General features: G+C 35.5%; 1 protein-coding gene across 1 annotated transcript in view; it reads left to right on the top strand.

Moving 5' to 3' along the window:
- Nucleotides 1-12,315, top strand: part of CNTNAP2 (contactin associated protein 2) — a 1,181,910-nt gene that overhangs the window by 981,232 nt on the left and 188,363 nt on the right. Inside the window, 1 exon segment of the mRNA XM_033052691.1 lies at nt 3,190-3,346. Coding sequence (XP_032908582.1) covers nt 3,190-3,346 — 157 coding nt within the window.

The raw sequence follows: 12,315 nt of genomic DNA, 5'->3' as shown, positions 1-12,315 counted from the left end.
ATTTTCTTGTACTACTTCTCTTTGCAATACATTTGAAAAAACTACTTTTTGTCCTTTAACTGAATTTATATACCCTTAATTCCATAAGAGCAACACTTTTGATAGTTTAGCAAAATAATAATTTTTGGTAAAAAATCTGATACTTAAAATTACATCCATTAATGATCATTCTTCACACTGGACTGCACTGCTCCTTCTACTTGGATTAGCCTTTTCCAAAACCTTCCAAAGCAGAAAAAAACAGAAGCAAAGGGCTCCTGAGCAGAAAGATTTACATCCTCAAATAGAGACTACAGAGGTATAAATGAGAGTGAAGTGTGAGAGGAGAACAATGATCCTATTTCTAAATTTTTTGCCTGTATGATACATCCTTCTCCCTTCTAACCTTTCTTTGCTATTGTTTTTTTAATCTCTCTATTTGCAGGGTTTTACTCTTTGCTATGCTCGGCCATAGCAGTGTCTGTGATATAACTGCATAGCATTCCCAATTTGAAGCATATGAACTTTAGACAAAACACTGCTCATCTTTTTCTTGGTTGACATGAAGCAGGAAGACTGTAAAGGGCTGTTCTCATTTGGTTTGACTGACGCAGAATAGATGGGACATGACTGTGTCTCCACACCTTTTATTAACTATAGACTGTAAAGAAGCTCCAGAACCTCTTGCATGACCACTGTAGTGCAAAATGGTCTGGTGTGAGGCTCATCTTATTCCTGTACCTGAGGTTATGTCCCACTGCATAGATGCCAGCTAATGAGAACTGTCTACCAAAATCTTCTCTGTTACAAGTCTTAGCAAAATATGCCAGGCAATCAGAGTCTTGGGGGGTGTTCACAAGGCAATGCAGTGGTTATTGGTTGTGGGGATGTCTAGCAGAATTTGTGCTGAGTGCAAAAACCCTTAAAATCATATATTACCTTCTGGACCTTTCAGGAAATTTTAAAGTTGCACATCAGTGTCTTCCTAAGTTTGTGCTCCTAAGCCTGAGGGTAGGTCTTCAGAATGAGGAAGCATAGGTCCAAATGGGGCCTAGCCAGTGTCTATAAAAACACAACACTAAACACACTAAAAACAATAGATGTGAAAAACAGCTCTGTGAATGCTACAATAGGCTTATGGTTTAAAACTGTACATCATTTGTCATTTAAATTATTTCAAACATGCCCCATTTGTGTCTGTCATAGTGGTCCATGACAGCCATCACTGTCGTCTGTAATTCTGCCATCACTTTCATCTGCTTTAATCATTCTACACGTTTCTGAATTTTTTATCTGCTTTTTGACAATTCTAAGTAATTTTTTTTTCTCCTAGTGCTTTAATTCGAAGTCTTGCTTCACAGTAAATTACTTGCTGACTTCACTTGACAGAAAGGATGTAAACAAAGAGAATTTTGAATAAGAGTCAAAACATCAGCATTAGCGCCACAGCAACATAGTATAAAAATTTCAAAGATGAAATTAAAAAAAAACATAAAATAGGAGTTTCAGATATCATTAATTCTGTAGTTGGATCCTGTATTAATAAAAGCAATTCTGTCTTTCTCTATGGAAAGTTGACATTTACTCTTAAATACTTTTTAAATAATCAGTTGTAATCCAGGGCTACATATTCTCAGAACTGCTAGATTGTATTGCAGGTTGGGAATTCTGCTGCAGCATTTGTGTGGCACATTCTTCTAACTTGCAGCACTTAGTTCTGTGATAACTGAGTCACAGAAGCTAAAATGACCAATTCAGAGTCTAGAATAAAGTCATGCTATTACCACACCCATTACATTAGCACTAGAGCTGAATGGCCATACAGTGCAGCACAGGAACATCTAATAAAAACCTTTGGCTGCCACAATTTTTTTCACATTACTGTATTTTTGTCATCTTATATGATGTTAACAATTCAAATACATTGAAAAAAGTGTTTTAAGAGAGCTGAGCATTTTGGGGTTTGGTAAGTTTTAGACGTGTGTCGATATTTGGTTGTTCTTTTCATCTCCAGAATTTAATTTTCTTGACAGTTTGGTGTGAATTACTTTCAACTTCTGTCTGGAATAAGTAGTTTTATGGTCTAGATGATTAAATCTAACTGTGAAATGGCTATTTTAAGGTTTATGCCTGGAGGGATGTGTGAGATGTGCAAACAAAAAATTATGGAAGGAGAATATATATTATATGGGATTTTACTGGTAAAATTTATTAATCAGTGAATTCCAAATATTATATTCACTTAATATAAAATTGCCAACAGAAGATTAGATGAGGGAAAAGAGATATTTTTAAAAACATGTTTATAAGTTGAGCTAAATCAGTATTTTTCAATGTCAAAAATTACATTGATATTGATTAAGTTATTCATTTTTGTTTAGTTAAGTTCATATTTGAACATTGCTGAATTCTTGTGAAATAAAAAATCATTTTTCAGTAAGGGTATTTTTTTCAAATTATAAATTAGAGTGGAGGCATTTATTTATTTATTTATTTGTTTGTTTATTTACACATAAGTCTTAGTTAGTCCAAGAGGATTAGAAATAAGCTCAGAGCAGTATGTGGAAATATCCAGTTGAAGACCCAATGCAAAGATATATGACTAAACCAAAGTTCAGAACTTCTCTGAAGGTTAAAGTATTACATCATAAGTATATATACTTTTGGAATTTGATAATATGTGTTTATGCTTTGATTTAGAACAAGTTGGAGAGAGTATGATGAACATGTTTGTTTTCCAGTGACAACAGAATAATTTTCAATTAAAAGCTGTTGTTTAGAAAATAAATAAATAAATAAATAAATAGAAAAAAATAAGCACATTTTCCTGTGCAGCATTCAAGGTCAAATATTGAAATAATCCATCTGATAGTTTAATATGTGAGTTTTAAATTAATTGAAAATAATTATGGAATCTGCCCACATATTCTCATTATACAGAGTACAATTAAAAAGCTAAACAAACAGCATATAAGATAAAAAATAATTAATTTCTGTTATTATAAATTGTGTGAATACAGAAAAGAAAATATGCTCTGTTTATTTGTCCTTTGAATACCTTCAGTAAAAAGGAATTCGTTTGCCAGCAATGTGGGATGGCTCCAGTTATGTGTTGTTAGCATTTGCACATTAAACATCTGAGGTCAGTTAATGCATTATGGAGCTCTATCTCTTTGATGCATCATAACCTTGCATTTTCTTTCCTTGCAGAAGGGAATCCATATACCTGGTGGGTTGGAAAAGCCAATGAGAAGCACTACTATTGGGGTGGATCAGGACCAGGCATTCAAAAATGTGCCTGCGGCATTGAACGCAACTGTACTGATCCCAAGTACTACTGCAACTGTGATGCCGACTATAAGCAATGGTGAGTGTTTTACAAGAAGGCAGGATGAGAATGATCAAATCTCCTAATTTTCACAACACTGTCGTGGCTTTGAGTATATATTTTTTTCTATATAACCTTTCTCTAGATTTCCTTTCTTACCAAAGAGCAAAGGCAAAAATATTATATTTGTGATCCCTCCTGCAACATTGACCCATACCTTGATTTCCATTTTATTTATGGTGTCTGTGACTGTTAAATATAAGGACTATATTTATGATATCCAGCCCACTGAGCTATAGAAAAGAATGCTAAAATTGCAAAGGCAAATCCTCGTAGGAAAGACCTTCATTTTTACCACCCATGCAGCTTTGTCTCCATCAGATTCAGTTATACTACACTACAGAATTCATTTTATCCCTGCAACTTCATGGGTTTTCACAGAATTTCTCCTTTTTAGAGTGTTGCTGCTGCATTTGAATGTGAGTGATATGTATTGAAATCACTAATCTGATACCTCCAACTCTCATTATCTGTCTTTCATTAGAAAAATATGTTAACACATATTTTGGAATGAGGCTCTGTATTTCAGAGGAAGTTACCAGGCTTTGCATGAAATAATTTAATTAATTAAGGCAGAAAGAAGAAACAAACTTGCATCTGTGATATTCCTCATAAACATGAACAGACTGCATAAAACTCATCATCATTTCAAGTGAGACCCTCTCTGTGGTCTTACAGCACTTGGTTTGTGAGCCTTAATCATTTGTGTCTCTTTTGTCATGACAGACAGGATTATATTTTACATGTTGCAATATTCAGTGACATATTGAAACCATACTTTTATGAACATTTCTCCCATTAATATCAACCTGTGGGTAATTGAATCAATACTGTCTCATAAACTGTTTGAGGTTAATTGAGAAATTCTACTGCTATTAATGAATGTAGAGGAACAGAACTGTAGTGGTATGTCAGGGACTAAAAAAGAAAAACAAAAAAAGAGAATAGAAAGAATCGCAGAACCACAGAATCAGAGAATAGTTGTGGATTAAAGGGACCTCAGAGTTCAACCTAGTTCAACCCATCTGTTTAAGCAGGGTCACCTACAAACTGTTGCCCAGGACTTTGAACAGTTTTTTAATAAATCCAAGGATGGACTCTCTGCAGCTTTCTTGTGCGCATTGTCTCTAATCCTGGGACTGGGCACCACTGAAAAGAATCTGACTCTATCTGCTTTGCACCCTCCCATTAGATATTTATAGACATTGATGACATCCCTCTTAGCCTTCTCTTCTCCAGGTTAAACAGCCTCAGCTGCCTCAGCTTCTTTTCATAGGAGAGATGTCTAGTCCAGTCCCTCTATCATCTTAGTGGCCCTTCAATGGACTCCATCCAGTAATTCCATCTCTCTCTTGTACTGGGGCCAGAGAACTGGACCCAACACTCCAAATGCGGCCTCACTAGTGCTGAGCAGGAGAGAAGGATGGCCTCCCTCAACCTGCTGACAAAACTTTGCCTAATGCACCCCAGGATACCATTGGCCTGCTTGGTCTTAAGTGCACATTCAACTTGGCATCCACCAGAACCCTCCATTTCTTCTGCCAAGTCACTTCTCAGGTGGGGGTCTCCCAGCACATACTGATTCATGGGGTTGTTTCCCCCAGGTGCAAGGTTTTAAACTCTTCACTGTTGAACTTCGTCATATTTCTGTGAACCCACTTCTCCAGCTTATGAAAATCCCTTCATAGAGCAGCAGGACCCTGTTTGGTGTGATCTGCAATAATGAAGTATGAAATACAGAAAAATAGAGTAACAAAGGAAACCTTCCAGGCCCAGCAAAAATTATAGTTTAGGATGTAGAAAATCAAATATTACCACAGACATTGCCACCCTAAATTTTGACATTGCAGGATAGTATGCTGTTAACTATGATATGGTTATGAACCACGGGACACAGTTATAGAAGAGTCAATTTTAGAGACAAGGTAATCACACATGCCGCCAAACTTCAGAAATAGACTTATGTAAAGAGTATGAACATTATAAAGTCACATGACTCCAACTCAACCATGGGCACTAGAGCAGTATGGCAGGAGGGATGTAGGTTTGGTTCTGTCAGAATGGTAACAATTAAAGGAAGATATTGTGATAATAATTACAATAGTGGTAGAATTAGGAGCACTTCCAATTTTCATTGCCTGAGGCACTGGAAGCATATCCGTGAGTATCCATGGGCTTTGTACCATATGTTGACTGTTTTCTTTTACACCAACGGAAATGTATGGCAAAAGTGACACTGGATTTTGATTTCTCCTTGTAGATTCCCCAAGAGTCACAAATGATAATTTAATAAGGAGCATTCACTCAATAATCTTTCTGTAACCTCTGCACCCCCTATACACACTGATATTATGTGGATTCTGTTAATAAACAGATTTATATGTCTATTCAATTTAGATGTAAAATAGGCTTATTATGATAAAAGATCTACAACTGTTTACTCAGAACTTCATACAAGAATACATTTATACAATATTTCTTTAGATAAGTATCAGAATTTTTTCAGGACAACTACTGTTTATTGCAGGAATGTTTCATGAAAAGCAATTGTAACACTGAATATTATATTTTAATCTATGATGTGTGTAAATCACAGGAAGAAATGAAAGCTGTATTACAGTCTTTAAGAACATTTTGTTCAAGATTCATTTTTTCAGTTTGGTTTTGTCAGAATCTAGTCTTTTCCATAGCCATATCTTCTGGGTTTGGGAGTTATTTTGAGGAGTCTTAGTTAGGAATTTTACCTAGCCAGGTTCATCAATAAAAACCAAGTGAGCTCCAGAGGATAGGAGATCTTGATGACTTCAATCATCAGGGAAGGATTCAACCAGGGCCTCCAAAACATCTGTGCCCAATTCTAGTGACAGCAATACAGCTCCTGGGTTGGACCACAGAATATGCAAGAGTTTATGATGAGCAAACAAGTCTCAGTTCATATATTGACAAAGCAGCTTACCACAGTTTGCTACCATAGCTCACCAGTACAACTTAACTTAGAAGGATTTACAATCCCCTAAGAAGAAGGGATGAGAAAACGTGGGACTTTTGCATTAATTGCCTATCTTGTCACAGCTGGGAGCACTGCATTTGCTTGTGGTATGCCCACAATGATGTTGTGCAGTGTTGGAAAAATTGGAGTTTTTGGATGGTTGCAGGGCTAATACACAATGGGGAGAAGGCAGTAGTCAGAGTAATATGTATATTAAAAAAGATAAGGAAGTAAAATGGGAAGACTGTAGAGATTGTGAGAATGAAAGGTGAAGGAGAAGAGCAAGATTCAGGAGAGAGATTTTTAAAGAAAATTGGGGAGCCCTAGAAGAATAGGTCAGGCTGAATCAGAATGATGTAGTGTAAGTATAATATTGTATACTATTTTTATTGTATAAGGTAGAAATTGTGTTAGAAATTATGAAAGGAATTACAGTTTGATGAATGATTTCATAGTAAAGGCAGGAGAATGCTTCCCTGGAGAACTGGATTCTAACCCTGCCTCTGGTACCGCATTGCTACATGATGCTTCTTCAGTTTCATAAACCATTTCTTCACAGAACAGTCATTAGTCTGATCCTAATTTTCTGGGTATCTAGTGGAAACCCAGAAGTCCACTTTGTGAAAATACAAAACATTCACAGCTGCAACCAGAATAAGGGACCAGTCACTGTATGAACCTGATGCAGTAATTCAAAGAAAAAAAAAAAAGAAAAAAAAATGTAGGCATCTCAGATGGAGCACTAGGTATGAGTGTTTTTAACATTAACATCTTTCAACCTCGACATCCAGTCTGTAGAATACAAATTATGCCAGATACACCCTCATGGAGGTATTTCAAAGATAGGTATATTTATGAAGCAATCATCTGCTGTACTAATGAGCACGATAAAAAATCCAATGAGAAAATGTGGTCTTTATAGAAAGATTCGGAATAACACATTAGATATAAAATGGGATCCACATAATGAAGCATGAGAGTAAATTTGGAGACTGGGAGTGTTATACTAACTGAGTATTGTCTGCATCCTGCACTGAATAATGCAGAAGTCCTCCAGAATAAATAATAATCAGGGACCAGTTGAGAATTGTATCATGGTGGTAGGAGGAGACTAATTAAAGCTCTTTATGCAGCCTGAAGTGCTTTTTTTTTTTTTTTTTCCAAAATTCTGTGTGTGGTTTTTGCTTTTTTTTTTTTAATCAAGTATGCGAATAATTCTATGTAAGTACAGAACCAACTGTGTTAATTATGGACTCACTTACAATGTCACTTTTCCCAGAGATTAGTGTACACCATAGGTTTGGTAAACCTTACATCTCTATGGTTTTTTTATTACTGATTTTTAAAATTTCATATTACACCTTGTCTATCAGAATAAAATACTTGTATTTAGCACATGCCTAACATGTTGATTACCATGCCTGGATGGTAAATAAAGCAAATTATAGATATTGATAGGGAATATGCGATATGGAATTCAGATTTATGTGTATTTGCACACATAGTCTAAAATTGAACCTGATTCTTTAGAGAACTCATGTTGCTGCAATGTAAGCATTAAGTGGTCATTTTTTTCATGATAAAAAACCAAAAACACAGATGAAAGAGCTTCACCCAGAATAATCGTGACAAAACAATCCTTAGTCCCAAATTATCTATGATTTGTGTCCAAAAAGAAATTAATTCAGAGTTAAATGGATCAGATTGTATAAGAAAGGTTAGATTTGCTTGCTAATAAAGATAATTTTTAAAGGGTGTGTGGCTGACATTTAAAGTCAGATTACCTGAATCTTGAGAGAATAAAGTTAGTAAAAAGAAGTTCTCTGGGTTGTTGTTAAACAAAATAATAATCAAATTACTAATATTAGATAAAAAGTAAGACTTTTTGAAAAAAATAATTTGAATAAGAACATTATTATTACAATTTAGGCAGTTCCTTTAAGAAATGACTGGCATTGTAGAGATAGGCACACTGTATGAATTAAGTAGCAAATGTAAAGCTCTGCAAAGAAATTTTTCCTACTCTCCTTGGAGCCTAGAGTCAGTTAAGACTCAGATTGCCAAAGTTTCCGCACCACAGGCTCCTTGCTTTTTATTACAAAGAAGTCCCAATAAGTTAGAAGACTTATAATGTGATTCTGTTCAAGGATTTACTCAGAAAAGATGACATAAGAGGCTTTTTCATTTAGTGCTTCCTGATGTGAATACACTTCAGGTTACAAAGTCAGTCACGGACTTTATTTCTGACTACTGATGTGGTTGCTAATCTTTCAAGAACTGCTTCGTGGCCCTAAAGATGATCAAAAGGGTTTAAGCAGAATTTGAAGATAAAAATGCTTTGGACAAATGGAAAAAATCAGTGGAGGGAACCTTAATTATAATCTCACAGTTGGGATATTAAAGTTTCTTTCTCCAGAGCCTGTCAAATTGCTTTATTTTTGTGTTTTGCAGAATGCTCTGCAGGATGTATCTTTCTTCCCTTCACAACTCTTCCCCTTACAAAGGGAGTTTCAAACAAAAATTTCAGGTTACAGGAAAAGATAACTAAACAGAGCTCAGAATGACATGAGTTGTTTGAGTGACAGGAATATGGGTAGATGTTGAAATGCCAGCCTGAAGCTGTGGAAATGACAGGTAGGTCATTTGTAGCCAGATTTAACAGGATATTAAAGGCTCCTGGAGCTATAGGTAGACATTAAGGCTTAAGTTTAGTATGTAATAATTACCATCAAAATCTTAGATATTTCAGTTCCTGACTCCCTTAGGCACTTTTGAAAATCCATCTGTCCTTTAACCTTCAGTAACAGAGCTGCTGATTCATAGTTGGATAGTTAGAAGACACTGGCCTCTCCTGTCTTTCAATAGAAGCTGCTAACAATGTCTTCTTTTTTTTCCCCATTATTTTCCCATCTAGGAAGCAACTGGAGTTTCCACAGAGGTGTTACATGATCAGAAGTGTCTAGGCTGCATATTCTCTGTGGAAAACAAAAACCAAAACCAAACTGAGAACTTGTCGTTGGTTCTATATGGCTACATTACGTTTAATTTTAATTACTCTTTCAAGTATTTTGTAGAGAAATCTTAAACAGATAAAAGGGATCAAATTTGCATATACCTAAAAGAACTTGAAGGACTTGAGGAACATGCATGACTAGAAACATCATATACATATACGTATACATATACATACACATATATATATACATATACATATACATATACACCAAAAAAAATCTAATAAAACTAGACAGATTGGCTGCATAAAGAATCAAGTATTTATATATGGTAACCTCATATTATAGCAGTCACTTCAAAACAGACATTCTTGCTAAAATACAGAGGCCTTTATTTAACAAGAAAACACACACTGATATGTATTACAAGAAACCAGGAAAAGGAAAAAAAAAAACAAAGAAAATTATCTAATAAGATTTTTAATGTGCTGTTGTTTTACTTCACATCTTTATCAAATGATTAATCACAATTTCCTAGAAATTTAGGAAACTTTGTAGAATTAGGCCACAGCCTAATTTGCTTTGAAAACTTTCATTCAACACTTTTGCAGAACTTACTTAAAGGCCATCTTTGAAGTGATAGACAAGAAAACACTATTAGTAACTGTATGCAGTAATTGTGCCTCCTGATCACATAAAAGCTGAAATATCAAAACTTAATTTTTAGTTATGATTAAGGAATGAATTAATTTTGTGGATGAAGGCAGGGAAACTTAGTTAAAAAATTGCACTGCTTCAGATAGTTGTTTTTCTTGTACTCTCACAAATCCAGACAGGCTTTTTTAAGTCTTTTAGGGTTACCTCATGGAGTCCCTTTGTACATTGACACCTAATGTTATATAATATATTTCCGGTCAGTCAAAATTTAGCCAAACTTTAGCCAAAATTTCACCAACTGACAAACAGATAGCCAGAAGCAATGAAGTTCATTCCTTCTAGTTACAATTTGACCATTAAAATTACTCCAGTAGGGAAAAGGGTCAAGTGGCTGGGTATTAAATAGGCTGCTGTCTGTCCTTTATTTCTCAGCTGGGTTCATCAGATGTAAGTGGTGTGCAATATTGAAATAGTTTGCATGCTAAAAAATGTGAAATCCTGCATAAATTAATTCCATCCTCTTATTTTTATAACCTATTGTATGTTTTTATTTATAAAAATTGTATATGACTTGTGTTTGTCCATTATGCATTCCTCTTTTTTCACAAGAAAAGGCTGGATAATTTTGTTACTGATAATGAAAGATTAAAAGTTTGAGAGACAGACATTTTGAAGTGCAACACTTGGTCAGGCTACAAATGTGCTGAGTAGCGCCTTTCAAACTCTCCTTTACTTGTGCCTTAGTACCACCACAGGACTCTGGCCAAAATCCAGGATATTTTATGCAAGGCTGTCTACAAACACAAAAGGACTGGTTTTTTCTTCAATGTTGTCCATTCACTACCATAAATGTGTATATGAAACTGATTTGAGTGATTTAAAATTTAATCCAAGGGCCAATGAAAAGCATAGCATCTCTTGCATAATAAGTTTTCAGGCTATTGCTTTTATGTTGACTGAGGACTTTGCTGTCTGGAATTGCCCCTAATGCTTGCATTGTATTTCTAATGAGCTGGCAACTGTAGTCCAGGATCCAGACAAACCTAGGATCACAAAGATTGCTCTTTCTCTTTTAGAGATGTTCCATACAAGTACTATCAACAGCCATGGTATGTAGCTCACAGGAACTGACAGATTTCTAGCCTGAACAGACTGAGGGGTTTAGAAGTTTCAAGGTTCAATGAATCATGAAACTTTCCAATTTTACTTGTGTTTTTTCTCTTTTCTCTTCTGTATTATTCACCTTTGGGACTTGATTCAGGCCTTGTTTATAGCAAGCTGATCCTACTTGGGCTTTAGCTATCATCCTTCTCACTGGGAGTAAAGAAAAGATTTCCTTTAAGACTTCTGGTTCATGGCAGTGATGAGATATATGAGTGTCACTGCCAGCAAGGCAGCAACACCAAGATCGGTTCAGCGTGGGAGGTGTGTGGCAAAAGCAGAAGGATGGTAACAACGAGAATAATCTGGGAAATAAAGGAATTTCATAATTGTTAAAATAAAAATGAAAAAGCCATGTGCAGCACAAGGGATAGTTTCTAGAGGATCCGGGAACAAGGAAGTCATAACAATATGGGTGAGGTAGAGAGTGCACGATCCAATCAGTAATGAGGATAAGAAACAGAACCACATATGAAAGGGCAGTCAGTCAACCATGTATCATAACTAAGAATATGACCTATTTGTAATAAACACATTAACATATTAGCTCCCATGGGACAACTCTTCTTTCTATTCTCTCCCTCTAACAGAAGGATGTTCTCTCTCTAGCAAGGTAAGTTCCAGGGTCAACCAAAGTCTTAATGTTGTCCAAATCAGAATACACAGGAAAATATGTGCATTGATATGACATGAAATAACTATTTGGTAACCTGCCTTTTCTTTGTTAAAACTCAGTGCTATTTATTCAGTCCTGTGTACTTATTGTGGAGTTACAATGATTTTTCTTCCTGCAATCAATACCAAACTAAGAATGAGGAAACAGGATTCTGTACTGCCTCATGCATTATGGGCAGAGTCTTTTACCTTGCTGTGAATGGGAAATGGTCAAGTTCTAAAACCTCCTAAGGATGAAGATTATTCCTATTTGACTTCAAGTTCATTCGTTTCTCAGTGCTAGCAGTAATGAATGAACTTAAAGGGGAGAGTGATGAAAAGACGTTATCCTTGATTTTTAATTTGCTCTGTAAATCATTGTGAGACAAAACGTGAGTGTTCATCCTGCTGCTAATCTCACTTCTGAGTGTTGCTGTTCAGGTTTTCTTCTCCTCAGTTCCAGCTAGTCACAGACAGATGGTGTCATCCAGGTTAAGTTAGAGGATCGTTCAACAGCGACACTGAAAAAAAAA

This window comes from Catharus ustulatus, chromosome 1 (assembly GCF_009819885.2).
Source record: "Catharus ustulatus isolate bCatUst1 chromosome 1, bCatUst1.pri.v2, whole genome shotgun sequence".
Lineage (NCBI taxonomy): Eukaryota > Metazoa > Chordata > Aves > Passeriformes > Turdidae > Catharus > Catharus ustulatus.
Note: the sequence above shows the minus strand (reverse complement) of the source record. Positions and strands in the feature narration are given on the sequence as shown.